At 35.6% G+C, this 26,718-nt stretch overlaps 1 protein-coding gene across 14 annotated transcripts in view; it reads left to right on the top strand.

Moving 5' to 3' along the window:
- MYCBP2 (MYC binding protein 2) overlaps positions 1-26,718 on the top strand; it is a 204,691-nt gene that overhangs the window by 79,784 nt on the left and 98,189 nt on the right. For 13 of the 14 annotated variants that reach the window (XM_068395507.1, XM_068395508.1, XM_068395513.1 and 10 more), the window contains 17 exons: positions 4,790-4,907; positions 6,934-7,138; positions 7,489-7,642; positions 10,103-10,275; positions 11,400-11,525; positions 11,626-11,753; positions 13,518-13,609; positions 15,240-15,374; positions 15,454-15,537; positions 17,149-17,245; positions 18,207-18,399; positions 19,022-19,296; positions 20,260-20,481; positions 22,153-22,344; positions 23,511-23,717; positions 24,466-24,597; positions 25,148-25,326. In XM_068395507.1, coding sequence (XP_068251608.1) covers positions 4,790-4,907; positions 6,934-7,138; positions 7,489-7,642; positions 10,103-10,275; positions 11,400-11,525; positions 11,626-11,753; positions 13,518-13,609; positions 15,240-15,374; positions 15,454-15,537; positions 17,149-17,245; positions 18,207-18,399; positions 19,022-19,296; positions 20,260-20,481; positions 22,153-22,344; positions 23,511-23,717; positions 24,466-24,597; positions 25,148-25,326 — 2,712 coding nt within the window. Of the gene's footprint in view, positions 1-429; positions 554-4,789; positions 4,908-6,933; positions 7,139-7,488; positions 7,643-10,102; positions 10,276-11,399; positions 11,526-11,625; positions 11,754-13,517; positions 13,610-15,239; positions 15,375-15,453; positions 15,538-17,148; positions 17,246-18,206; positions 18,400-19,021; positions 19,297-20,259; positions 20,482-22,152; positions 22,345-23,510; positions 23,718-24,465; positions 24,598-25,147; positions 25,327-26,718 lie in introns of all 14 variants that reach the window. The other variant, XM_068395521.1, reaches the window with a different exon arrangement.

Raw genomic sequence — 26,718 nt, forward strand, 5'->3', positions numbered from 1 at the left:
AGCAGTGGCATTTGTACTGGTACCTTACTGTCTCCTATTTCCAACTTCGATGAAATCGCTTGGCTTTTCTGAAGGCATCGGAGCTATCTGCTGTATCTATCAGAATTTCAGGCAGTAAACCCCTCATCTGTTGCTTATTTAGACAGCAACTGGATGGAGACCAAATGTAGTTCCGAGTGAAATCGTACATGAACATGAAACATCCTGTGCCAAAGGATAGTGCTTGACCAGGCCTAGAAGCTGAGGAGTTACAAGCGACTGGGCACTGACTTTTGTATCATTCTACAACAGACCCCAGACAGTATCTGAAAAAAACCTTGAAGAAATTTGGAGTATGTCCTGTGCATAAGAACTGGCTATAGTACTATATTGCTGTTTAGCACCATCATTCAAATGATGATTTCCTCATTGATGTACTTCTTTTTCCAGCTTTAAGTAGAGATCTCTCCTCTGTCCTCACAGTAAGGGATTCAGAGAAGGAAACAGGGAATCCTTATGCAGAGTTCCACTTCAGTTGGGACGCAGTGGTGCTCAGATGGCCAACTCCAGCCAGGTCAGTGGTATGTCAGTCATGCAGTGTGTCACATTGCCTGTATAGACCTCAGGAAGACCATCATCTTCTGAATACGGGAACTGATACTCTACTTTGTTTCCAGCAGAGAGAGAGGGGAGGGAAAAAAAAAAAGCAAGTAATCTTTAGGCATCCTAGCTAGTGTATCTAAATATGGGGGCTCCTGAAATCAAGAACTGTCAGGGAAAATGTAGGAACTCTCATTTTCATCTGAGGGAGACATCTTCATTGCCAGATGAAGCAACGATGGAAGTTCCTGGGCAGCGACTGATGAATTATCCTTCCAGAGACTTCTGTCTTGCAGTGTAAAGATTTAGCAGTGAGACTATATTTTAAAAAGTCTTGAAAATGCTTAACTATTTTGAATTCTGCACACCTGTCTAGACATGTCTTTCTCCTTAATGAAGGGGATTCTGGACTCCTCTGTTAAAATTTGTGGTATTTACCATACTCTTCCTCCTACTTCAGTAGGATTGAGGCATATTACATGCCCTAGAAGGACTTCAAAATACTTTTTATGCACTCAAGCAAACAAAGCAGCAGATGAACAGGATAATGTGATTCTCGATAAACCATTAATAGGACTGAAATGATGTGGAGGAACAAGCAATATGCACAAGGTGGTGGTGGTTTTTTTTTTTCTCCAACAAGACTTCAGCCATTCATAGAGGGACCACTTAAAAATCCAAGTGATCTGGTTCCTAGGAGGCCATTTTTTCCATATCAGTATACTGAAGCCATTAAAGTAGTCTGCATAGGTGTACTGTTGTAAAATCTGCAGTGGCAGATGTTGATGAGCTATTTACTACATGAAGGATTTGTCAGTCTCTTCTTATATTCTTCTCAAATTAGATGCTGGTGGATAGAAACTCAGTGGAAGCAAGAAATGCTTTGCAATATCTAGTCTTGGTGAAAAATAGCATGTCTTGTATTCAGGTAAGCAAAGGCCTGCTTGTTGCTGATGCTTCTCTCAAGAAGCTGGGACTTAAAACTGCAGGATCTTTCTGTTATTTTCAAAATTTGGCTGCACTTCTTGTACAAACTGTTGACTTCAGCACTACGTTAGCAAGCACATGATCTGTCAGTCAAGCTCCAGAAATGGAACGACTGAAGTAAGACAATCCTGATGTGATTTTGCTTCTGAAGGTTCAACAATAACATGGAAGAAAACTGAGGAGGCTTTCCATGGGCAGTCAGCTATTTTGTACTTGAAGACAAAGCGTAGAGACTATATCCTATTAATATCTCTAGAAAAAACATTGTTCCATCATCTGTGTTTGATAGGACCGTGTTTCTAGGTGCATTGTCTGATTATTTTACTTCAGTGGTGGAGTGCAGGTCTTATTTACATCTTTTCATGAAGCTTCCAGTTACCTCTAAAATCAAAAAGTCTCCGTTTTCTTTTTAACTCCATACTGTCCAACTCTGCCTGCAATTGACAGGAGTTACTGCTGGTTTCCTTTTACTCACTACTACACAGTAACAGCCCATGGTGAACCTGAATTTACAGCACCACTGTCAGCTGCCATAAGTGACATCTTACTGGACCTGGCAGCGAACTGTTGCCTGCATGAGTACCATGGACAGCAATTGGTCAAATGATTAATGTGGGACGAATTTTCAAAGACCACATCTGCTCCCAGAAATGCTTGTGCTTCGAGATGGAAGAGGGTTTTCGTTGCGGACAGCCAAAAAGCATTTGGACCTTCTGCAGGATCCTGATTTGGCTGATGCATGTGTATCTGCTGCTTCATTCAGCAATCTTAGATTTTCCCAGGGGATCTCAGGTTACTTTCTGTATAGTTGAGGTTGGTCTTTTGTGATTGACCTATGTCAAGTACCTGTGTCATATCCAGAAGCCAAAGAATCTGTGAGTTTGATACCAATGTGTCCTTCAGCTCGATCCCAGAAGAATACTTCTTACTTTCTTCTTTTCAAATGTAGAAAGCCTAGTTGTCAAAACTTTGTCCAAAGAGTCTCTCAGATGCTTAAGTGTCTATGTGGTGTTGAGTTAAAGAGGGATAGGGAAATACTCAATAGTATCACAAGTTTTAAGTACCATACGCATCAGTCAAAATGGCTTATTGTATTTTTCCAAATCCTTCTTCCTTTTATGAAGTGAAAACTATTTTTCTGTAATTTTACTTTATTTTTTTTGACGTAGTTAAGTGTCTTAAGCTTTTTCCTGTTCATTTCTTTAGTTGATACACTGTAGCTGGCCATTCCAAGAGCTGGGTGATCTTAATAAAAGAGCAATTTAAGAGGATAACATATTACATCTCTCTACATTAGTTGCTTGTCTGGTTTTGCTCTGCTGCTGCCAGAGGAATATCATACACAGTGTTCAGGTAACATTGCCAATAGATTCAATTGGCAAAACAGAAAGACAAATAGTTTTGGTGATAATAGCTTAGCTTTTATGCATCAAATAGATTAAATGTTCACTTTTTTTTTTTAAAAAAAAGCATAGGGTTGATAATTCTGTGCTGGCAGCTATCATAATTTTGAGAGAAGAGGAAAAAAAACTTTAATCAAAATATTTCCCTTTAACAGGAATGCTTTTGGATTAGTTCTTAATTATGTTTTGTTTCTGCTTCAGTGCCTTTTTGAGCTTCCTTAAAGTTAATGGGAGGCAAATGTAATGTTTCTTCTGTTGTTAAAATGTTTTATCATTGGTGCTGCTAAACTTTGCTCTGTGTGTCTGTGTATAATCTTACTGATGTCCAAACCCACGTGCCTGTAGTCCAACAAAGGCTTCTGAATTTATGAATTTCATGTTGTGCCTCCTCTAGCAAACTTTATGCTACCCTTCAGTCTCTCAGTCTCCACTAGAGTCACCCACTGGAAGCTACATTCACCACAAGGGAATAATTTGTTTATACCTGTGTTCCCTCTCCTTCAGGTCATCAACTATGTTCATGCTGCATTCCTCTGTTCCGCATTTCCATATGTTCACATCTTCCCATCTACCCTTTCCCTACTGAGTGCACAATGCCTCTCCTCCCTCCCACTTTGTCGACTTCTGTTTTACTTGCAATTCAGCCAAAACCAGAGCGTGCAGATAACCCATCTTTATGCACAACAGCTGCTAAACAATCGCTAGGTAACCGTGGTCTGATACTGTTTTAATTCCAACTTAAGACAATCTGTTCTTGTTTTAGATTAACCTACTTTTGAAAGTATGTGTTTAAAAGTAAGTTTAAATAGTGCTGCTGTTCTCTGGGGTCAGGGTTCCTAAACATAGACTTATTTGGAAATAACTTGTTCTTCAAATTCACAGTCTTTCTAAGTCCACAATAAATTTGTAGTCTAGGTAGATGTTCATTATGGGATTCAAAGTCTGGTGCAGTTCTTGTAGGCTCCTGTTCACTTTTTGACATTGAGATAAAAATTTTAGTTTCAGTATCTCCTACTTCTTTCTTTTTATCTTTTCTGCTATTTCTATTCTAAGTCATCACTTCAAGTTTTCTTTCTTTGCTTCTTGATCATCCTACTGTGGGGTTTTTTCCCTCTTTTTACTGGAATGGGAAATTTATTTTCTTTTACCTGTCCATATTTGGGAGGCATATGGATTAGACTTTTTCAGATCTTTATGGAAAACAATTTGGAGAGATTTATTCCTTGAGTCCAAGTTTAATGGAGAGCAGTTTTTTAATGCCTTATTCTCCATTAGAAAGCTGATGGAGTTGCCTAGACTTTCTCTTTCTTTTATAATTCCCTAGACAGTGATCTCAGGAGGGCCGTATCAATATTGCTTCTGGTAATTGTACTGGAGTACCACATAAGGCTTCGATTGCTTCATAATGCAAACGATTTTGTTAAGACCTTAACCAGCATCCTTACTACAGAATTTTTTTACTACTACAGTTCATTGCAGTATATTTTATATGTATACGTATATACACACACACATATATATTAATGTTACGGTGACATTAATGTAATCCTACAATTATATATTAAATTAACCATTTTTATTCTGTGCTAATATCTAAGTTTAACTGAAGAGAGGGTACTTGATCTGGTTCCCTGTAACAAGAGAGCATAAACTTAAATATCCACTTATTTAATATGTAAGATGTTGCTTGACTCTGGTTCCATATGGTATATGAACATAGTGAATACGTTCCACAGTGATTGAAATCCTTATAATACTAATGTATGTGTTAAGTGTTGCAAAAGCATTTATTGATACAAAATTAATTTATTTTGATATAGGGGATGTCCCACTTTGGTGCAAGCATTACCAGGTCCTAGTACACAAGTTACTGCTGGGAGCAACCATACAGCTATTCTCTTAATGGATGGCCAGGTTTTCACATTTGGAAGTTTCTCAGTAAGGAAATAATAATATTTACTTATGGGAATAACTCTAGTAGTTAATGTATTGTTCAAAGACCTTTCAAAACTGTTTGCTTATACTTGCTGTTATGGAACTACTCATGACTTCTGCATGTCTTTTGTGTCTGTTATGTTTAAAAATGTGTCTTCTAATATTGTTGTGGTTAGAAAAGCATGATGCCAGAAATTCTTGGTGGTTTTTATATTTTAATGAAGATGGTGATTTAAAACTGTGCTATTTTGTAAGGTGCACTGGTTTTCTCAAACTCTTCTTGTTGCAAGCTTGGTTGCAAATAAGTATCTTTTGCATATTCTATTACCTGTCTGTCTGCATTAGTTAGGAAAAATGTGTCCTGTTTTCTTTCATAGAAATAGCAATGAGTTGCAGAAGTTATGCCTACATTTGAGGGGAGATTATTCCTCAGTATAGAACAGCATAACTCTGGTACTCTTCTTTCCTATCCGCATGGCATATATTCTCCTTTGTCCATGTGGAATCCATTCTTGTATTCACTGAATAAGCACTTCAATGTTGTTTAGTTCCCCTTCATCCTGACTTTAGGCCTTTGTGCCTCCTTGTCTTTGCAATACCCCCTCAGTGCAATCTCTCGAGAGTCTTCTGTTGTTCATGCTTTCCCTTTAATGTCCTTTTGGCAATACTTATACTCTAAGTAATGAGCTATTTTTATATGCTTTAAAAAACTATGTACTGCCAAACACAACAGAAGAGAAATTGCACCTTTTGAAATCTGTCTTTTTACAAAAAATAAAAGAAGCTGAAGACTGAAATTTTAGAATTGGAAAATCATGTTTTGAATTAAAAGTGTGCCATAAGATGGCTCATACATTAGGTAATATTTTGTTGGTTTTCAGACTTCAAGTAAGAGATTTGCTGTCCATGATTTTGTCAACAGTGACTTGGACACATAAAAGTTTAAGCTGCTTTGACTTGCAGTGAAACATAGGCCCCGAAAAAACAAATTCACTTTCAGAAATAGGATTTAAAAGCGTGTCTGTTGACTGAGGGTTTTTTTTCATTTTCTAAAAGAAAAATAAATTTAGACCATATTTAGACCACCTGTTCTATGCATCTGATTTTAATATTGTAATGCCTGAAAGTTTGTTGAAAGCCTTATAAAGTCAAGACAAGCTAAAAAGCAAGCATGTTTCTTGACAATGTCTTCACCAAGTTTACTTACATACAGTGTTATGTAGAAAGAGAGATGAGTAACATGCTGGACAGAGGGTATTTGCTGTACATGCATGTTTCTTCTCTCTTACAATTTTAAAGAAAATTACCCTGACTTTATTAGCCTGTGATGAATTTCCTTTGCCTGAGTGAGGTAGATGGAGTCTGACCAGGTTTATTGCAGCAGTTCTTACTACGTACTTAGGTACAGTATAAGAACTGTTGGTCCATCTCTCAATAACTAGTTGTTCATAGGAGATAAGGCTCTAGATCTCCAAGTCAGGATGTTAATGAGCATGTGCAGAGGTGCTTGCTTAGGCACTTTATGCTCTTTTTAGTTCAAGTTTGATGAACTAATCAATTTCTACATACTTTTAAGTCTGTAAGACTTTCAGTCCATGTAAGTTCAGAATTGAGAGGAATATAGACTGTCTGAATCTCAATGTAGATTTTTTTTTTTCCTATTAATTCATTCCTTGTTTAGCACTGAAGTTATTCGGATATTGAGTATTGAAGGTGAATAAATGCTTTTATATTTGATTCTGAAGATGGAAAGGAGGGTTATCCATCATGGGGAGTTTGAGTTGCATTAAAAAAAAAATTCACTCAAAACCGTAACCGAATAGGGAGGACAATATCTGTCAATAACTTGTTCCTTGTATTTAAATGTGTCACGCTTCACTTAGACTAGCTGTTGCTTTTTGAAGGTAATTTTGTAGTAAGCTGTCTCTTCCAGATTAGTAGTTCTGTATGTTGAAACTGTTGAAGTAACTTGTTCATCTTTGAGACTTACTGTTACTGTTACTTACTAATTTTTGTGTTCTCTCTATAGAAAGGTCAGCTTGGGAGACCAATTCTGGATATGCCCTACTGGAATGCAAAACCAGCACCTATGCCTAATATAGGCTCTAAGTATGGACGCAAAGCAACATGGATTGGAGCGAGTGGAGACCAGACTTTTCTCCGGATCGATGAAGCTCTCATTAATTCTCATGTGCTTGCTACATCAGAGATATTTGCAAGCAGGCATATAATAGGCAAGAACTCTTCTAGAATATTTTAAATGCTTATAGAAGTATTAGAGAAAAATAGCTCTGGTCATGCGAACAGTAGAGGACCAAGTCAAACACATGAATGGAGGGAATTAAAATATGTTGACGTTCTAGTTATACTGCACATGGTGATCCTAACTCCTTTGGAAATTAATTTTATTAAAAATAAGACTGTAAAAGTCTAAACTTTTCTTGCACTTAAACCTTACTACGGTTTATTTTTGCTGTAGCAGTATATCAATTCTTCCCTACTACATTAATGTTTTGTGCATAGAAAGTGCCATGTAATGAGTGGAGTCTTTATGTTTTTCTGCTCTTTTTGCTCCCTGATCCAGGTTTGGTACCAGCTTCAATATCAGAACCTCCTCCTTTTAAATGTCTTCTGATAAACAAAGTAGATGGCAGTTGCAAAACGTTCAATGATTCTGAGCAGGAAGACCTTCAAGGTTCTGGTGTGTGTCTGGATCCTGTCTATGATGTTATTTGGAGGCAAGTGTGGATTATAGCTACTAAAGTCATAGTATAGAAATCCTTTTTAAAATATTTTGAGAGGCTGGAGATTTGATTATACTCATTTCCCTAGCAAATGAAAAACAATTTTCAGTCTTCCATGTATCTTTTTTCCCATTTTTTGGATGATTTTTTCACGTGAGCCCAAATGGTTTTTTATTTCTTATCTGCATCACTCTCATTCCAATCTCATGATGTTTGGGGGCCCCCAATTTATTCTGCTTATTTATTCTTTTTATTCTTCCCTTACTTTCCTCCATCTACTTAACACTTTAATGAATATTTTTATTTCCTTGCCATACCCAGCTTCCACAACCTGGTGTCTTAAATCTTCATCCTTCTCTCAGGCGTTAGTGGCTAAGACTTGAATAGGAGAAGGGGTGGAGTAATGGTATTGTTTTCAGTTCTGACATTTTGAGAGGTCAAAATAAAGGTACTTATTTAGATGACGTAAACATTTAAATTACAGTCATATTTATTTCACAGTCTTTGGGGATGGTTGCTTTCAGTGGAGTCTTTGAGCAGATGTAGATCATAAGCCCTTTTTCCAAAACAGAATGATAACATAACATCCAATTCTTCTATAATGATTTAAAAGCTATGATGTTAACCAGGATTTGGGAGAGAAATTTGAACCGTCATCTGAGTGCAAGTGATAAATGATATTTTAAACTGTTTGAAGACTTAGGCAAAATAAGAATAATCACTTACAGTTAGAATAAAGCAGGGAACCAGCTAGTCTGCATTCATCTGGAAAAGACAGTATCATGTAGGATCACATCTTTAAAAGATCATTGTGGCCATAGGCTACTTGCATCCTACTTTGGATGTCTTAATCCAAAATTGAGACTCAACAACTTAGCCACTTAGCATTGAAGCATGCATATTTGCTAGGCATGTTCCTTTATGACCTCTGAAGTTCCTTGGATGGCTGTAGTCCTGCATTATGCACATCCCCAGGATTGTTTCAATCTCATTAGCTAGGTACCAGTGCTTACTTAAATTATACTGAAATTTGAAATAAGGAAGAGTAGCACCCACATCGCTTAAAGCTCTTGATCATGATATTGTCAGCATGATTAAAACACGCTGAAAGACTCAATTTATGAAAAACGCGGTTATCGATAGCTATGGGAAAGCAGCAAGTTTCAGGGAAGAAAAAGTGTTGACACTTAACTTGATGTAACACACGGTTATTCAGCTTGAGGAAGTTCAAAGTCACATGTTAAAGATGCTGTTACGGGTAGACATGGCTTAGGGTGTTTTACTGTCTTGCAAAATTTTGGGGACTAAATCTAGAGCTTAAATACTTAACAGAAGAATGGATTCTTGGAGTCTGTGCAGATGTATTTCTGTGTTATATCCCATTCTTGTTTAATAGAAAATATTAAAACAGTCTAAAGAAGAGACATGTTAATGAATATGCCTATTAGTAGTGAAATATTTGGTATATTAATTATTATTCCTGGACATTTTTATCATGCCTATTTAAAGGAAGGGCGCAGTTTCCCTGTACAGAGAGACAGCATTCTTGACTACATAGATTTTAAAGATTTTCTTCATAGCTTTGTTATTTACTTTTTCAGTTAGTGAAATTCAAGTGGTTAAATAATTCCATATGTATGTATGTGTGTGTATATAAACTTGCACATTGCTAACTTGTTGAAATCCTGAGTACATATGGTGCCCTATAATATTTTTAGTTTAAACTATTTCTTTTTCCATTATTTAGACCATTTTAGCCCCGTTTGGATTTTTAAAACGGTGTACCAAGTGAAAATTCCTTTTGTGCTTATTCAGAACCCTCTCACAGGCCGTGTCTTCTGTTTCTTCCTTTTATATAGTGATATCAAAGACTTCATTTTTTTCATTTTCTTTTTCTCCATGTTAATCTATAGTATAGGAAGTCTTTACATTCCCTTGTTTATGCTGTCCTTTTCTGTAATCCCTTAAAAACTCATAAGGTGATGCTATCCATTTTAAAAAGCCCAAACAAAATACGTTGGATTTCTCAAGATCTTTTTACTCTTATTTGAAGGTGAGTAACCCTTTTACTCTCACTTGGCACCTTTAGCATTTTTGAGCACATCTGCCACTATATCTAGTACTTTGATGGTTCCTTCATACTACTTGATAGATTATACCATTTTAATATTTATTAGCTTTGAAAAGTATCTAACATTTGCTGAAATTTGTAAACCCATAGTATGACTGTTTGACTTGAAGTACAATAAGAATGTTTTTCTGTCTTTACATTTGCTAGTGTGTTAAGCTAATAAAGGTTATATGTATTTGGTGTAATAATGTTCAATTTTAAGAGTTTGTACTAGCAGACCTACATTTTACGTTAAATAGCTTATAAAATTTAATTATCAGTTAGATTTTTGGTGTTTTTCTATAGGTGAAAGGTTTTTTTTACTCTGTTTTGTCTTGCTCTAGGTTTCGACCAAATGCTAGGGAACTGTGGAGTTACAATGCAGTAGTTGCCGATTCCAGACTTCCCTCAGCTCCAGACATGCAATCCCGGTGTAGTATTTTGAGTCCAGAACTTGCTCTGCCAACAGGTTCCAAAGCTCTAACCACCAGATCTCATGCAGCTTTGCACATTCTAGGTATACATTTATAGTTGATGAGTCAGAAGCTTGGATGAAATAAAGAAACATTACTTAGTGTATAAATGAATTGTAATCTGACAGCTTTCTGACTTTTTTGAGTTAAAATTTTACTTTGTAATCTTTCACCATTGCTCTTAGCACTTATGATCTGACTGATATGCATTAATTTTAATCAAAATAGTTATCTTCTGCCATCTTAATGATGCTAGAGGATTTTAGAGTTCTGATGGAACCTGCTACTAGAGGTCAACAGAATAGAGACCTTCGTAGATGATCTTTTTGGACAGTCTGCAGAATAAAGTCAGTACTGTTAAGTTAACTTGGAGTCTCCAAAAGAAAGGAAGAAGTGCCCTTAAATAAGCTATTTTTATTTTACAGTAAATGCAGTGTCTACAGTTAGAATTTACTCTTTGCAGTTTTGTATAATTGGGCACTGAGAGTAATATGATTTCCTTTTGTAGTCTAAAAAGCCTACCAAACCAAAAATAATCCCACTGCATTCATGTATAAACTGGCCATATGCAATATGCCCAATGCTTCAAAGCACAGCTTTGGAAATTATTTTAGCTTGCTTGCTCACTGATCGTGATGAGTGATCAGTTCCTTGTCCTGCTCCCTTCATTGTGTGTTAGAGATGTGATAAATTTTAACTTGAACAGTACTTTGTTGTGTCTGAGTCAGAGTAAGGCACGTTAGGTACCCATATATATGAAATAAAATGCCTTTTATGAAGGCTCTCAAATCTGCCCATAATTCAGTTACTATTTAAACTCTTTTTTTGGCAATATGGGAAATGTAAAAAGGAAAAAAAAAAAAATGCAGCTGTTGTTGGCAATTTATTTACCATTGGCAAAGTTGCAAAGTAGATTTAATCACATTTCTTGGTTATTCTGGAAAATTAATAAATTAAATGAAATTGATCTTCAGCAGTGAACCTTGAGATTCTACAGCAGTGACCCCTGACCTAATCAAAGCTATAATAATATTCGGTAGCTTATGTGTGGTTTAGGGACAAAGCAGTTAGGTTGCTTTGATGTTCTTAACTTGTATTAATTTCCATTACACTGATTATAATCAACAGTAAGAAATGTGGAGTTCTTCATGGTTTTGCTTTCTTTTAGGTTGTCTTGATACTTTGGCTGCTATGCAGGACTTAAAAATGGGTGTAGCAAATACAGAAGAAGAGACTCAAGCAGTCATGAAAGTTTATTCTAAAGAAGACTATAGTGTGGTTAACAGATTTGAAAGTATGTACACAGTGAAATTTTATAGCATAAGCTGATCAGGCTTGTGGAATAAAAGACTAAGATTAAGTGTATTTTTGTTTTGTTTTGTTTTTTTCTGCAGGTCATGGAGGAGGCTGGGGTTATTCAGCCCACTCGGTAGAAGCTATCCGTTTCTGTGCTGATACAGATATTTTGTTAGGTGGTCTTGGTCTTTTTGGAGGTAGGGGTGAATACACTGCTAAAATAAAGGTAAGTTTTCTGGTTTTGTTTTAAACAATATTATGTCTCAAAATCAGAACTTTAGAAATGTCACCTAAAACCATGATTAATTTTATTTCTTGATTAATGATTTGTTTACTGTATATTAAAAGAGTTAGTAATAGAACTAGAATAAGGCTTCTCAGTGAGAAGTGGTGAACCTTATGTAGGTAACATGGGTGAAGTAGAGATCTCAGAATTACTATTCTTAATTGTCAAGAATTGGCCCATTCTTACCTTCACTAAATGCTATGCCATCTTACAGGTGTATTGAGCAGATATGGCAGTGGGTAGAATGGTTCTGTGATCTACTTACACAAAGCTCAGAGGTCCACCTGCAGAAAATTGGTGTTGTGGACTTCATGTTAGAATCATGTCCTGTGTCATGATACATGAGGGACTGCTGCTCAAAAACAGGAAAAGAGGGCTTATCAGTAGCTGGAATTCCTTTGGTACCAGCTGAGCCATTGCTTCCTGCTATCCCTGCTGCTTCTTTCTCAGAGTGCTCTCTGGATAGCTTCTCAGCTGGGATGCTTCAACAGAGAGTGAATGACACCAAACATACTTAACTCTGCTTTGTGCCAAACATAAGGACGATTAGGGCTGGAGCATGTGTGCTGATTTAAATAAATAAATAAACCTGGCTTTGGATAAAAAAAGCTCACTTAAAACCACAGTGTGATAACAGAGCTCTGGTTTCTGATAAGTTGCTTCTGTTCCTGCATTTAATAAGGATTTCAAAAACTCCCCGACAGACGTTGTAAAGGAAGGATCTAATATCTGTCTGAGATTTATATTAGATGTATATATTCAGAATATGTTATTGTTGTTACTTGTCACTTAGTGGGTTATTGAGCTTTCTTTTTCTATTTTCAGATTAATAGGTATTAAGGTTTGTTTTAGGGAAATGGATGGCATATGCTTAGCAGTAACATTTTCATAAGACAACAGAAAATCCAAAATAAGCAATTGTACTTTATTCTAGTTTAACACTGTGACTGAGAATTGCAAGTGATTAAGGAAAGCCAAGAAACTTAACAAAAAAAGAAGCATGACTAATGTTTAAATACTAAAGGTAGTAAACCTATGAAAGCACTCTAGTATTATTTTTTCAATTTGTTTCTGGTTGTCTAGGTTTAGCTTATAGCCAAGATAAGATTTGCCAGTCTTACCACAGATAAACTGTGTATTAAATAGGCATTTGCAAGAGAAGTCATAGACGTGTATGGTGGTCGTTTTTCAAACCGATCAAACTGTAGAAGTGATTTTTGAGTAAGAAACCCAAGTTCTTTTGAAAAAAGTTTCATCTTTTGTGCTAGTCACCAACTGTTTATGACACTGTTGACTAGCTCTGCTAAACAGTCAAGCTGTCCCTTTCCAGAGAAGCTGCCTATATCTTTAGTGCATTTCAATCTATGGCGGAAAGCCTGCACCTTCTGCTGAACTTTGCCTTTTTTAGATGATCTGCATTTGACTTACCTGCAAGATTTAGGGAGTTTTTCCACTTAAGAATATATCTAGCCATAAGGGTGGGAGGTCAGTGTCAATTGCTATTTTTTAACAAAAAAAAAAACAAAAACAAAAAAAATTCTGACTTCCAGATGGGAATTTGCCTGTCAGTGATAGTAACCAGCAATTACTTTTGGGAAGGGGAAAGAATAGTAGTAGACAGTTTCCAGAATGCCAGACAGGAAAAAGTTGTATTGAGGTTTCTAATAGCTAAGACATATTTTTACCTTTTTCTTACTTCACCAGTTGTTTGAATTGGGTCCAGATGGGGGAGACCATGAGACTGATGGAGACCTTCTTGCTGAAACAGATGTCTTAGCATATGATTGTGCTGCTAGGTAGGATGTTTTCCTTACCTACTTCTAGATCTTTATTTTTACTTTCTTCATACACATTTTAAAATCACTTTAAATGTCAACAGAGATGATCTACATCATTAGAAGTTTGTATAGAATCATAGAATTGTTTTGGTTGGAAAGGACCTTCAAGATGATAGAGTCCAACCATTAACCTAGCACTGCCAAGTCCACCACTAAACCATGTCCCTAAGCACCACATCTACATATCTTTTAAATACCTCCAGGGATGGTGACTCAACCACTTCCCCGGGCAGCCTGTTCCAATGCTTGATAACCCTTTCGGTGGAGAAGTTTTTCCTGATAGCCAATCTAAACCTCCCCTGGCACAACTTCAGTCTGTTTCCTCTCATCCTATCATTTGTTACTTGGGAGAAGAGACTAACAGCCACGTCACTACAACCTCCTTTCAGGTAGTTGTAGAGAGCGATGAGGTCTCCCCTCAACCTCCTTTTCTCCAGACTAAACAACCCCAGTTCCCTCAGCCGCTCCTCATGAGACTTGTGCTATAGACCCTTCACCAACTTTGTTGCCCTTCTTTGGACATGCACCATCACCTCAATATCTTTCTTGGAGGGGCCCAAAACTGAACACAGTATTTGAGGTGCAAGCTCACCAATGCTGAGTACAGGAGGCGATCACTTCCCTAATCAGGATGCTGTTGGCCGTCTTGGCCACCTGTAGCAAGTGATGTAAAACTTAGACTCAAACAAAGCATGTTGAGTAAAGTAGTGAAGCACCGAATACCTCACCAAGCCATTATGGTACTAAATTAAAAGAAGGAAAAATCGTCTCACGCTTGCTCTTGTATAAATCAAAGTCAAATCCCATATTCGTGTGATGAGAAGACAAGACAAACATTGCAGCAGCTCTTTTGAATACTTCTATCAAAAGGATGCTTTCAAGCACAAATGGGTATTTGCATTAAACAAATCATCATTAAATTTATTGCAATATGAAATTATCGTAACCAAAAAAAGGGCTATTGTGTTTCAGCTCATTAGAATACAAGCGGTTATTGCATGAAAGATTTTGTGCATATGGATGGAGTTAGCTATGTTTTAGCTGCTTTTTCATTCCCTGTTATGAAATAATTTAACATTCAAATCATCCATGACTAATTATTTTAGGTTTAATTATTATGTATCAATACCCCTAAATATGTATTCTATTATTTTCTTAAATATTCATGTGTAATTCCTAAGAATTTATGTATAAGCTCTTGTCATTTACAAAAATTTACCCAGAATTTTCTGAAATTGAATTAAAAGAATATAATTAATACTTTACTTGCAGTATTATGTATTAAATATAATTGGGTTTGTGTATGTTAGTCTAATTTAATCTCCCCTTACTCTAACTGGCATTTGATAATCTGTTTCAAAATGCAAGATCAAGCCAGATTTAGGCATTTGTAGGTCCTTCTGAATTATTTTTTTAAATTACTACAATATTTTTCAACAAAATACTTTTAAATGTTGCATATAAGTAGACAGTTGAGATTAATAACTTAATTCCATTAATTTTCAATTTTCTTTTATAAACAGGGTTTAATTCATTAAAGATTAAAAACTCATTCACATATATCTTTTTCAAAATTTACTTCTCCCAGAGAGAAGTATGCAATGATGTTTGATGAACCAGTACTCCTACAAGCTGGCTGGTGGTATGTAGCCTGGGCAAGAGTGTCAGGACCTAGCAGTGATTGTGGATCTCATGGACAAGCCTCTATTACTACGGATGATGGGTATATTTTTTCTATATTTTTTAATGCAAAGGAAGAGACCTAATATTGCTTGAATAATAATTTGGTTTTTCTCTTTCAGTGTTGTGTTTCAGTTTAAAAGTTCCAAGAAATCAAATAATGGTACAGATGTTAATGCAGGGCAGATCCCTCAGTTGCTATACAGGTAATGTTGTGACCTCTATTTAGAACAATTGATTGACATGGTTTTTTTTAAACAGAGACTATTTAAAGTAAGCATATGTTTAATGGTATTATTATTCTATTAACTTAGGGAAATCGGTATCTGAAAAATGTAGGGAAAACTTAAAGTGTCTTTGAGAAAAGTAGTAAGTCCATTATACCAATATTTATTTCTTTGCAATTTTTCTGTAAAAGGTCATTCTTCATATATTTTGTTCTGAGACTTTCATTTAGTTCTGCAGAGCCTTATGATTTCATCTAACTTTCTTCATTTTTTTGCTAGTTGGGAAGTATTCGATTTAGTAGGCCTCAGCAGGAGCAGTGTACTATCAAATAGATGATTTTGGTGAAAAAACAAAAACAAATTGTGCTTTACAATAAGTTACCATTAATTTATTATTGCCATGATAAATGTTATGTAACTCTGTTTTAAAAAGCAAGAACTCTTTCACTGTATTATTAATAGGTTTTTTAGATTTCCTCAGATATACACAAGAGCTAATTTTTATATTTTGTGTGTGTGTGTATATATATTCCCCGCTGCACCCACATTGATTCTGAAACTCGGAATTTCTTCATACCAGTTCTGTTGCTGTGTCCTTTTTCAACATGTCCTTTTCAGGGTTCCTTATCAGAACAGCTCACTTTTGCAGATACACTTTGTGTCTGTAGACCCCTGTCTCTCCAGAAGAAGGTTTTATTTTGACTAATGCACATAAAGTCCAGGCATAACCTATTAATCATTTGGGTAATTTCTATGGAGAGATGGCTGTAGCCAAAGACAAACATGCCTTGGGGACTCTGAAGGAAGGATATGGCTGAAGAGCCACAAGTGGCACAAAAGGAAAGGTGCTGCAGTAACAGATGCTGCCTGTGTTGGTTTTGCTTTTATTGTGAGGGACTTTGGGACCCACTTTCAGATATTTTGATTCCAAACAATATCCCATAAATTTCAGAGTTACGAATAGACTCAGAGACCCAGTAACCAAAAGAAAGAAAAATACTTCTTTACTAGGAACCGGAGTTCAAGATGTTAATGTCCCTTTATTCCTCTCCCCCTTCTTTCTCATTCCTATTGTCCATAAATTTTTGTCTTTTTGGATTGCAATTTGAGTGGAATTGAAGGGATAAAGGTATGCTCAAAGTTGCATCTGCCCACAAGAGGTGTGTGGACCGATTTTGCCTCCACAGATAATAGACCGAAAAAAATTATGTTGGTTCTGAGTGCTTGTTATGCCTTGAAAGTAAAAATGAACGTGTTCCCTAGACTTACCAATAAACTAGTGTTCTTTGAGGAATAACATTTCTAGTCTTAAAAATGGCATCTGAAGAAATACAGTAAGTACTTGTAATAATTTCATACGTAATTAGATCTCGACTTTATTACCAGTTGTCACAGTTCTGCCAGTTGAACAGAATTAAAGATATTTGATTGCTGGTCTAGAAGGATTAGGAATTGGAGGAAATTATGCTGAAGTTTAACATTTTGGGGATAATTACCTTAAACTTTTCTTCCACTTTTGTTCCACTTGAACAATACAAACAGTAAAAACTTGGTGCAAATTTCAAGTCAGTTCTTAAATTGTTCTTCCAGGCTGCCAACAAGTGATGGCAGTGCATCCAAAGGAAAACAGCAAACCAGTGAACCTGTGCATATTTTAAAGAGATCTTTTGCCAGAACTGTCTCAGTGGTGAGTATTACAAAGAGCGTTCAATGTTTTCTGCAAGTTCATTCATACTCAGAAAACTGAAAGACAAACGTGTGGAAATAACTAATGATTTTTCTCTGTCTGCTTTATCAAGCAGTAGTTAGGTACACTGATATATAGAACATTGTATTTTTTGACTTAAGATTTCAGATGTAAACATAAATCTAAGCTAAACTTGGTATTGACGTGAGGATGAGAGCCTAGAAATGCATTTGTTTACATGGTTTAGTTTACTTCTTATGTGTGAGCTGCTTAGTTTTGGGGTTTTCTGGGGGTATGTGGGGTTGAGTTCATACTTACTGGTTGCATTCAACGTACAAACCTTACTCCCTGCCAATAATTTAATATTAGCAGGCTTTTTAGAGTTTTGAGGAGTTTTACTATATGCTTTCTTCCATGGCTTTTAAATTATTGTCATTAAGTAGTCATTGGTGAGATTTATCTTCCTCTTGGATGCATTTCAATATACAGTGAGGATTAGATAGCATTTGATTAAGCTTTGGTAAGCTGAGGTAGGGAGTATTAATAGTTGCAGTTCACTGTGCCTCTTGATAGAAGATAGTCTGCAGTTCTTCACATACAAGGAGGTTAGTCAAATTTTGAGGAATACCGCATTAAGCTGAAATGCAATATTATCATGCAGGGGAGGACCAGTTCTGTCTTTGTGTTTTTGAAGTATAATCCCTTCCTTATCTTTTACAAGCAATGATGATTTTATTTTCAGTTATTACAGTGAAGTATTCCCTACATTCTCAGTGCTCTTTTTTATTCTCAAGCAACGAGGATTTGTGTGTTGTATGGTAGATGTGTATAGACAAAATATATTTTCATAATAAACATTGATATGGATGCTCTTTGTCTTTTATCTCACTCTGATGCTGAAAGTTCACTTTTTATTTTTAACACAAAATCTGTCTTCTGTATCCTTCCTCCCTTGAAACAGGAATGCTTTGAATCTTTATTGAGCATTCTTCACTGGAGCTGGACAACACTGGTGCTGGGAGTTGAAGAACTTCGTGGACTTAAAGGCTTCCAATACACTGCTACTCTTTTAGATTTAGAAAGGTTGCGTTTTGTGGGCACGTGCTGCCTGAGGTTGCTGAGGGTCTATACCTGTGAAATATATCCAATATCAGGTATTCATCTTAATTCACTTGTTCATATTTATCAGCAAATAATAATCTACAGGACATGGAAAATTTGATCTAAGTATTCACATAGGGTGAGCTATAAGATGAAATCGATTACACAGATGGTTTTATTGGAGCAATTAAGAGACTTGCTGTCAGAAATGGGATATTTGCAAGTACCTGCATAACCAAGTGTCCAAGACCACATGTTTACACTGTAACTTGTGTGTATTGTAAAGTTAATTTCTTGTTTGACTTGACAGTTGAGTTCTTTTTGACTATTTGTATCTTTTTTCCCACTTCTGTATGTAGTAGCTGCTTTGGTGGTGAGCACGATTTCAATTCGAAAGACAGTATCTGTTTTCCATGCCTGTAGTTTTAACAACGCTCATATTAAAATGCAGCATGTATTATGAAAGACTGGAAAATTGGAAGTTTCTGTTGTTCAGGTTTCTTCGTTGCAGTTTAACACCCTTCACTGTTTTCCTTTTGAAACTAACTTCTCTGAATGTAGATTCATCAATGTCGCTGAATTCTAGTTGTTTTATTTGCACATAAAATGTTTATTTTTATATGAAAATGTTTCATTTGTTGTACATCTAATGCTCTTCTTTGTGTAACCTTCTAGCTACGGCTAAAGCGGTTGTAGAAGAAACCAGCAAACTAGCAGAGTGCATTGGAAAAACTAGGACCTTGCTGAGAAAAATTTTATCTGAAGGAGTTGATCATTGCATGGTGAAGTTGGACAATGATCCACAAGGATATCTCAGTCAGCCCCTGAGTCTTTTAGAAGCTGTTCTTCAGGAATGCCATAATACTTTCACTGCTTGCTTTCATTCATTTTATCCAACACCAGCTCTCCAGTGGGCATGTCTTTGTGACTTGCTGAATTGTTTGGACCAGGTACATGAAAATGGCACAAGTAAATATTACAACTTAGCTTTCCCTTTTGCTCAAAGAGAAAAGGCAAGCGGTATTTAAAACCTTTATTCCTTTTTTTGTATTTATGCTGGTTTGCAGCTTGAATTCTGCTGTGCTCTGTTTTTTTTTAATAGTTGGGTTTGGGGTTTTTTTTTCTAAAGCGTCTAAGTTCAACAAGAGCTAGAAACTTCTGTCTGCCTAGCAGTAAGATTTTCTCTGGGACAGTGAAGAAAATTTGTGGTGCTGGTAGCTGTCAGCACCTGCTTTTTCAGTGTTTAGGCCATGCCTTATATGTGATTACTCTTGATGCATGTTGCTTAGGAGCATACACATGGCATTTTTTATACTCATCACTAATACTTGAGTAATTTCTCATTATTAAATGTTACAACAGTGCTCTGATCCAGCAAAGTACATGAGAAGCTGGCAATATTATTCTGTAACCAACAACTTTCTTCTAAGTATCTTGCCTATTGTGAATGAGTGTCCCACATCTAAACAGTGTAGTTGCTTGCTTGCATTGATTGCAGTGAGCTGTAAACAATTTGCTTTTGCGCATGAAAAGTTCATTTAGCATATAAAAATTCAAAGAAGAATCTGTTCTTAATATTATTCTAATTAAATTGTTTGATTAATTATAATAAGTGCTTTCTCTTCAGAGTGCCATAATTTCAAAAGTAATTTTAAATGGTTTTATTATTTTAAAACATGTCAACAAACAAATTTTAATTACTCCAGTTTGAAAGATCTAAATGGAAGCTCATGAGAGAAGATAATGTAAAATTCACAGGAACAGCAACAGTATGTGAAATTTATCTGAATTTCTTTATCTAAATTACATTTATAATTACTATAAAACTGGAAAGTTCCTTTCAAAAGTAGTTTCTCCCTCATTTACTTTTAATGCAATGGTGCCATTCTATTCATGACTTTTTATGCTTTTAGGACATCCAGGAAGCAAACTTCAAAACCTCCAGCAGCCGGCTCCTTGCTGCTGTTATGTCTGCTCTCTGCCATACTTCAGTAAAACTGACCTCTATCTTTCCCATTGCTTATGATGGAGAGGCATTGCTGCGCTCAATGGTCAAACAAGTCAGCACTGAGAATGACTCTGCTCTGGCCCATCGTTTTCCACTTTTGGTTGCACACATGGAAAAACTTAGCCAGGTTAGGATTTATTCTAAAAATTTAACAACTTGTTTTACTTTGCAACTAAAAACAGTTACGTAAGTTGAAGTTTCAGCTTTATAAGGATGTAGCTGAATTTGCCTGACTTTTCTTTCTGAAAGGCTTGTTTCAAAAACTTATTTTTTTATCCAATTTTCATCTTTCACTCTGAAATATTCCAATTATTTCTTGTTCGGAGAATGTCTGAGCAAAAATTAGTCTTATTTATTTTGGGATATTAAATTGGCAGAAATATAGTTTAGAGCTGTCTGTTGTTGCATAGCATTTTCTGCAACAGTTTTTCACGTGATCACAAGAATGAACATGTGGATAGTTGCAGTGTCCTGAGGAAGAGTCAACACAGCTTTGGTAATAAAAAGCTGTATCTCAGACTGGAGCTTTTAAAGCAGTCAAGAAGCAGGTGGACAAGGGAAGCCCACTCAGTTCATATAGTCCTATCAAAGGTTATTAAACAATTTCCTAACCAAGGGCTCTCGAACGCTGTATTTCTGCAGTTCTCTTATTCCACAATAGATTTACAGGAATGAAAAGGGTAAAGATGATAATCAAAGATATAGAACTACTAAATAGTATTCTTCACTTTAGAAGACAAGAGGGGTAAGGTCTTATGACATGGTGAATGGTGCATGAGAAGTAAATTAAAGATAATTGTTGAGTTCTTCCAATACAAAAACTTTTGAGCAACCGGAGACCTTAGCAAAAGGTAAGTTCAAAAGGTAGCTGCTCTTTATAAAATATGCATTTAAGCTATAGAACATCTGGCTCCAGGCCACTGTTGTGCTAAAAGTTTTCATGGACTTAGAAAGCACCCACACAAGTTGATGAAGAAAAAATTAACCAAAAGCTATTAAATGCAATGAAATATTTCCATCTTGGATACAGCTGCCTCTTAACTGCTGAAGATAGAGTTCTGTGTAGGTATCTGTACAGGTTTGCTTGACCTGATTTTCTTTGCTATATGTTCACTACTAGGATGTTTTTGGGAGACAAAATGGTGAGAAAGATAAACCTTTGATTTCTATCAATAGAGCTTATTTTATTTTTCCTTCTTTGGAATGACTTTAATATGGATAACTGTTTTGAAAAACAGTGGATGTCACTGCTAGATAGACGACACAGTAGATGCCTAAGCTTAAATTTGTTTCACAATGTTCTTTCAGTAAAGAACAACTGTTTTTATAAGCATCCCACCACTGTTTTTATCTTACCTGTTTGCACAGAAGATTCTCTTTGCTAACATCAAAACCAAAAAGGTTCTGCATTTCTTTTTTAGACAATGGGGAACACAATGATACGGAGAGTTCCATAGGTAGCTGTATATCTGTTGTATTCTAATATGTGCTTAAAAATAGTATGGCAAGGAGGGCTATAATAAAAGCTCCCTTCTGAGAAGGAAACCTATATATCTTTCAATGCAATAAGCAAAGTTGATGCCACCTCATTCTGGAAATTAAGAATATTAATCAGTTTTTTGGTAAAGGAATTCATATTATGATAGCTTTGAGAATTTTTTTTTTACCCTCTAGACATTTCTTATTTTTACGAAGCCACTGATTTTTCAATTACCTAATGCTTACAATATGTGAAAAGCAACCTGGTTTTTTTTAAGTAAGAACAATGTCATTTGTCATTTTTCTTTTTATAATGTAGAGCGAAGAAAATGTTTCAGGGATGACAAGCTTTCGGGAAGTGCTGGAGAAGATGTTGGTCATTGTTGTTTTACCAGTCCGGAACAGCCTTAGACGAGAAAATGAACTCTTCTCTTCACATCTGGTTTCTAATACCTGTGGGTTGCTTGCTAGTATTGTGAGTGAGCTTACAGCATCGGCATTAGGATCTGAGGTAAAGCTTCTATAAAATCATTCCTAGAAGTCTTTCAGGACAAGTATATTATGAATGTGATACAGGCTGTGACAGCAATTACATAGGTGTGCAGATCTTTCATAGATGCTGGAATTCTCAGTAGCTTTCAGATGTATAACATAGTTTTAAAAGCATGTGTACACTGTATTAGGGAAATAGGGTTGATAATTAGCTATTTCATTATGACTGAAGAATACTGTGAATTGTTTAAAAATGACAATTTTGTTTGGAGCACATTTTTGCATGCGTGTCTCTGCACGTATACACTCAAAATGTATTCGTTCAGTGCTCACTGGAGGCAATGCCACATCCCTGAGCATCTCTAAGCCTCTGATGGTATCATGGGTGTCTCATGAGTTCTAACCCTATCAGCTTTTGATTGTCTGCCAGAATTTGTAATGCATTTTGTTTATGCATTTTGTCTTCCTCCTTTATATGCAAGTTATTCCTTACACATCTCTTCCTTTATATATTCAATGTTATATGTATTATATTTTTATATATTTTTAAGAGGCTTCATTAGAGTTTTTTCTAGTTTATTTGCTTTGTATTCAAAAATTGAGAGTGTTACTGAGTTAAACTTTTTAAAATCCAGAGATTCATAATCACAGAAGTTCCCTTTTATGACACTATAATGTTGTTAAATGATAGAAATTTATTTGATTTTCTTAAAGTCATGTCACAGTCTGCATAGTGCCAACAGATTTTTTTTTCACTGAAAGAACCCAACTTTTGATAACACCCTAATTGAAGATGTTTTTACTATTATGTAAGATCTTTATCTTTCCTCTGATCTTGGCCTTACCTAAGGCAGAAATATGTAACTCTTCTTGAAGCACAGTTAAGCTATCTTTTGTGCTAAGTCATCCTATGAAATACATATTTAAAAACTTGAACAGGTTAGGAATCAGATTCCTAATTATTCCTGGTTAATTCCTAAGTACCAGAAATTATGTTTTCTTTTTTATTTTTAGCCAATATTGAATAGAAGCCCCAGTAGTGGCATCTTCTGTGTTTTATCAGTTGACTGTTAAAATTTACCCAGTTGTAAATCTGGTAATTTAATTCACTTAACTTGGTTTTATCAAAGTTGTCTAGTTTTTAGCCATTAACTTTTTCTGTTGCTTGTATTAAACTTTCTACAGGTTGATGGGCTGAACTCTCTCCATTCTGTCAAATCCACTCCAAACCGATTCACTAAAACAAGTCAGGGAAGAAGCTGGAATACTGGGAATGGATCCCCTGATGCAATATGTTTCTCTGTTGACAAACCTGGTGTAGTTGTTGTAGGATTTTCTGTTTATGGTGGAGGGGGAATTCATGAGTATGAGCTGGAAGTACTAGTTGATGATGTAAGTACTGTATTTGAAAAAACAATTTGAACAAAAGTAACCTCAGAGTTTTTCATAATATGTTTTACAAAATAATATTGTAATATTCTCATGCAGTTTAGGCTACCAGTAAAACAGCGCACTGGTAGTAGGGTTTTTTGGTTTGCCTGTGGTGGTGATTTTCGTGGTATTGCAAGCTACATACCATATCCCGTAGGGTCCTTATCTTGGTTATGGTCTTGAGATCTTACTTTATTACAAATAATATTTGAAGTATAGTGGGCTTTTCACTTCCCGGTTATCTCTCTGCAAACTGCAAAGGAAAATAAGAAATAAAGGAGATAAGTTAAAACATTTTAAACCAAAAACTGAAAAAAGAGGTAGCATACCGGCATCGTCAGGCTATAGCGACAGATGTTTCAAGTGTTGTTGAAGTACTCTCTTAGAAGAAGTATAAAACTGCATTGTGTATTCTTGTAACGAAGACAGACCTCTGTTCTTTTACACCCAGTTGTTCACTTTAACTGACTGTTGTAATCTCTTCCAAAGGCAAACATAGGTTGCTATGGAAAATTAACCTCTCTGCTCAGTAATTTCCTTTTTAGCAGAAAGGCTTTACTGTTGACTCTGAACAGGTTTTTCAGCTTTGTTTTATTTGTAATGCTGTGTGTAACACTTTATGCAAGAAAACAGAACTTGCGCAATTGCATGAATGTGTCATGTATTTACTTTATAAATGTATTAAAATGCCTTTGTTTGTTTGTATCAGAGTGATCATACTGGAGATTCAACTCATTCTCATAGATGGACATCTTTAGAGTTGGTTAAAGGAACTTATACCACAGATGATTCTCCCAGTGACATAGCTGAAATCAGACTTGACAAAGTTGTGCCACTGAAGGTAAATAAAAGAAGTGCACATCTGTGGTTTCGCATCACTTCTTTAGCTAACAAAAATGAGAATGTTCAATGTAAATTGGGTTTTTTTTGTGTACACATTTACAAATTAATATTGACATGTTTGCTTTATAAATTCTCAGTCAGTTTCAACCTGTAACTGAAAAGTTCAAATACTGGCAGCAAAAAGAAATTAAATCCTGTTTTTTTTAATAGCATAAAATAGATTGTGATTGCTTAGTGATTTAGAATATTATTGAATGTGCAACTTCTTTTGTGTGCAATTTGGTAGCTAATTTTCTTGTGTACCTAGATCACTCTTCAAGTAATTAGAAGTAATATTTTACTTAAGCTATGGTTCATTTTTGGGAACACAGAACAACTTTGTCTTTTGTTAAATGCTGAATCTTTTTCAGTTAATTTCATTTGTAGTGCTTTGAAGGAGTTTTCAGACTCTTCAGTATTAATGCAAAATAATAGCTTTCAAAATACCATGAAGCCTAACTTATATACTTGTTTTATCCTGCATACTGTATTTGGCTCTTCTTTTTAAGGAAAATGTGAAATACGCAGTTCGTTTGAGGAATTATGGAAGCCGGACTGCCAATGGAGATGGAGGAATGACTACAGTTCAGTGTCCAGATGGTGTAACATTTACATTTAGTACATGTAGTTTGAGCAGTAATGGCACAAACCAAACGCGAGGACAAATTCCACAGATTCTTTATTACAGGTTTGTGTGTTGTCATGATCCATTTCTAAGAAAAGTGAATAAAGCCATTGTAATGCTATTATACCATGTCTATTTTTGAGAAGTGACAGAAACAAATACATCTGCAGTGTGTTTGAGGAAAGAGTTTCTTTAACAGCCATATTGTGTTCTTCCCGTGTAGTTTCAGACTTAAGTTATTTAGTGAAGACAGTTTTCAGGACATTAGTTGTACTGGTGCCTCTTCCAGTCTTGTTTTAGATTCTCTTTTTTTTTGACTTAGCAAATAAATTGATGGTTGACCTCTCTTACAAGGTCCATTGTCTACTGCTTTAAAGCTGTAATATGAGAGACTGGTAAGATGCACTACTTCAATCTCTGTTTTTTTCTATAACCTAAGACACTTTTGAGAGGATACTTACTGGAATGCTTATCTCTCTGATTTTGTTCAGTTCCTTCCTCTGTTGCCAGAAACGATTGCATCATGTAGTGAAGTAAGGTCTGTTTATATAGGAACTGTCTCCTCTCTTACTGTAGAGTTCAAACATATAAAAAGAGAAATTGCAACTGCCCAAAGAAAATCAACTGAAACATCTAACTGTGCTGTAGGGAAGCTTCATTTTAGCCTTTCAGGATGATGTTAGGAATTCACTTAAGTGCTTTTGCAGAAAGCATTGCTTTCATTTTTGAGGTGCTTACCCTGATATGCATGAAGACATGATTTTCGAAATGTGGCAGCACCTGAATATATGAATGACTACCATTATCTGTACAGAAAAAAATGTGTCATGCCTTTTACTCAAATCTCAATTTTTGTGGTAAAAGGCAGATCAACAGTAGATCCAAGGAGTAAAAGGAGCAAGGAATAGTAATTTACTTTGATATTTAATTATGTGCGAGATACACCAACTTAATAAAAGATGAATAGGATAAAATAAGTAATGGTACAATAAATGACATATTTTGGACTAAAGATCACAAAAACATGTTGCCCTTAAAGTTTTAAAGGAGCTAAAGTACAAAGAAATAAAGTTGACAGCAAAATTAAAGTAACAATATATGTGAAGATACAAGATAGTTCTAAACTCTTTTAAAACATGAGATTGGCTATACTCAAAGACTCAAAGATCTGGCTTGTCACTAATAACAGTAATTGCTTGTCAAAGAATGGAATTAGTGGTGCCTATCATGATACTTTAATTGATTTAGTCTCCTGGAATCTTGGACATCTATGTTTAGGAAATTCCTCCAGCATTTGGAGGAATTTTATTATGAAGTATCGTAATTATATAAGAAGGCAGAAGGAAGACAAGGAAAACATTTATTCCCACTCCTAGAATTTTTGCTTTTATATAACAAAAGAGGGAATAAAGGAGAAATAACAATGTCTTTCATTTTAGACAAGCAAAGGACATA

Source organism: Nyctibius grandis, chromosome 2, assembly GCF_013368605.1.
Source record: "Nyctibius grandis isolate bNycGra1 chromosome 2, bNycGra1.pri, whole genome shotgun sequence".
NCBI classification, from domain to species: Eukaryota; Metazoa; Chordata; class Aves; order Nyctibiiformes; family Nyctibiidae; genus Nyctibius; species Nyctibius grandis.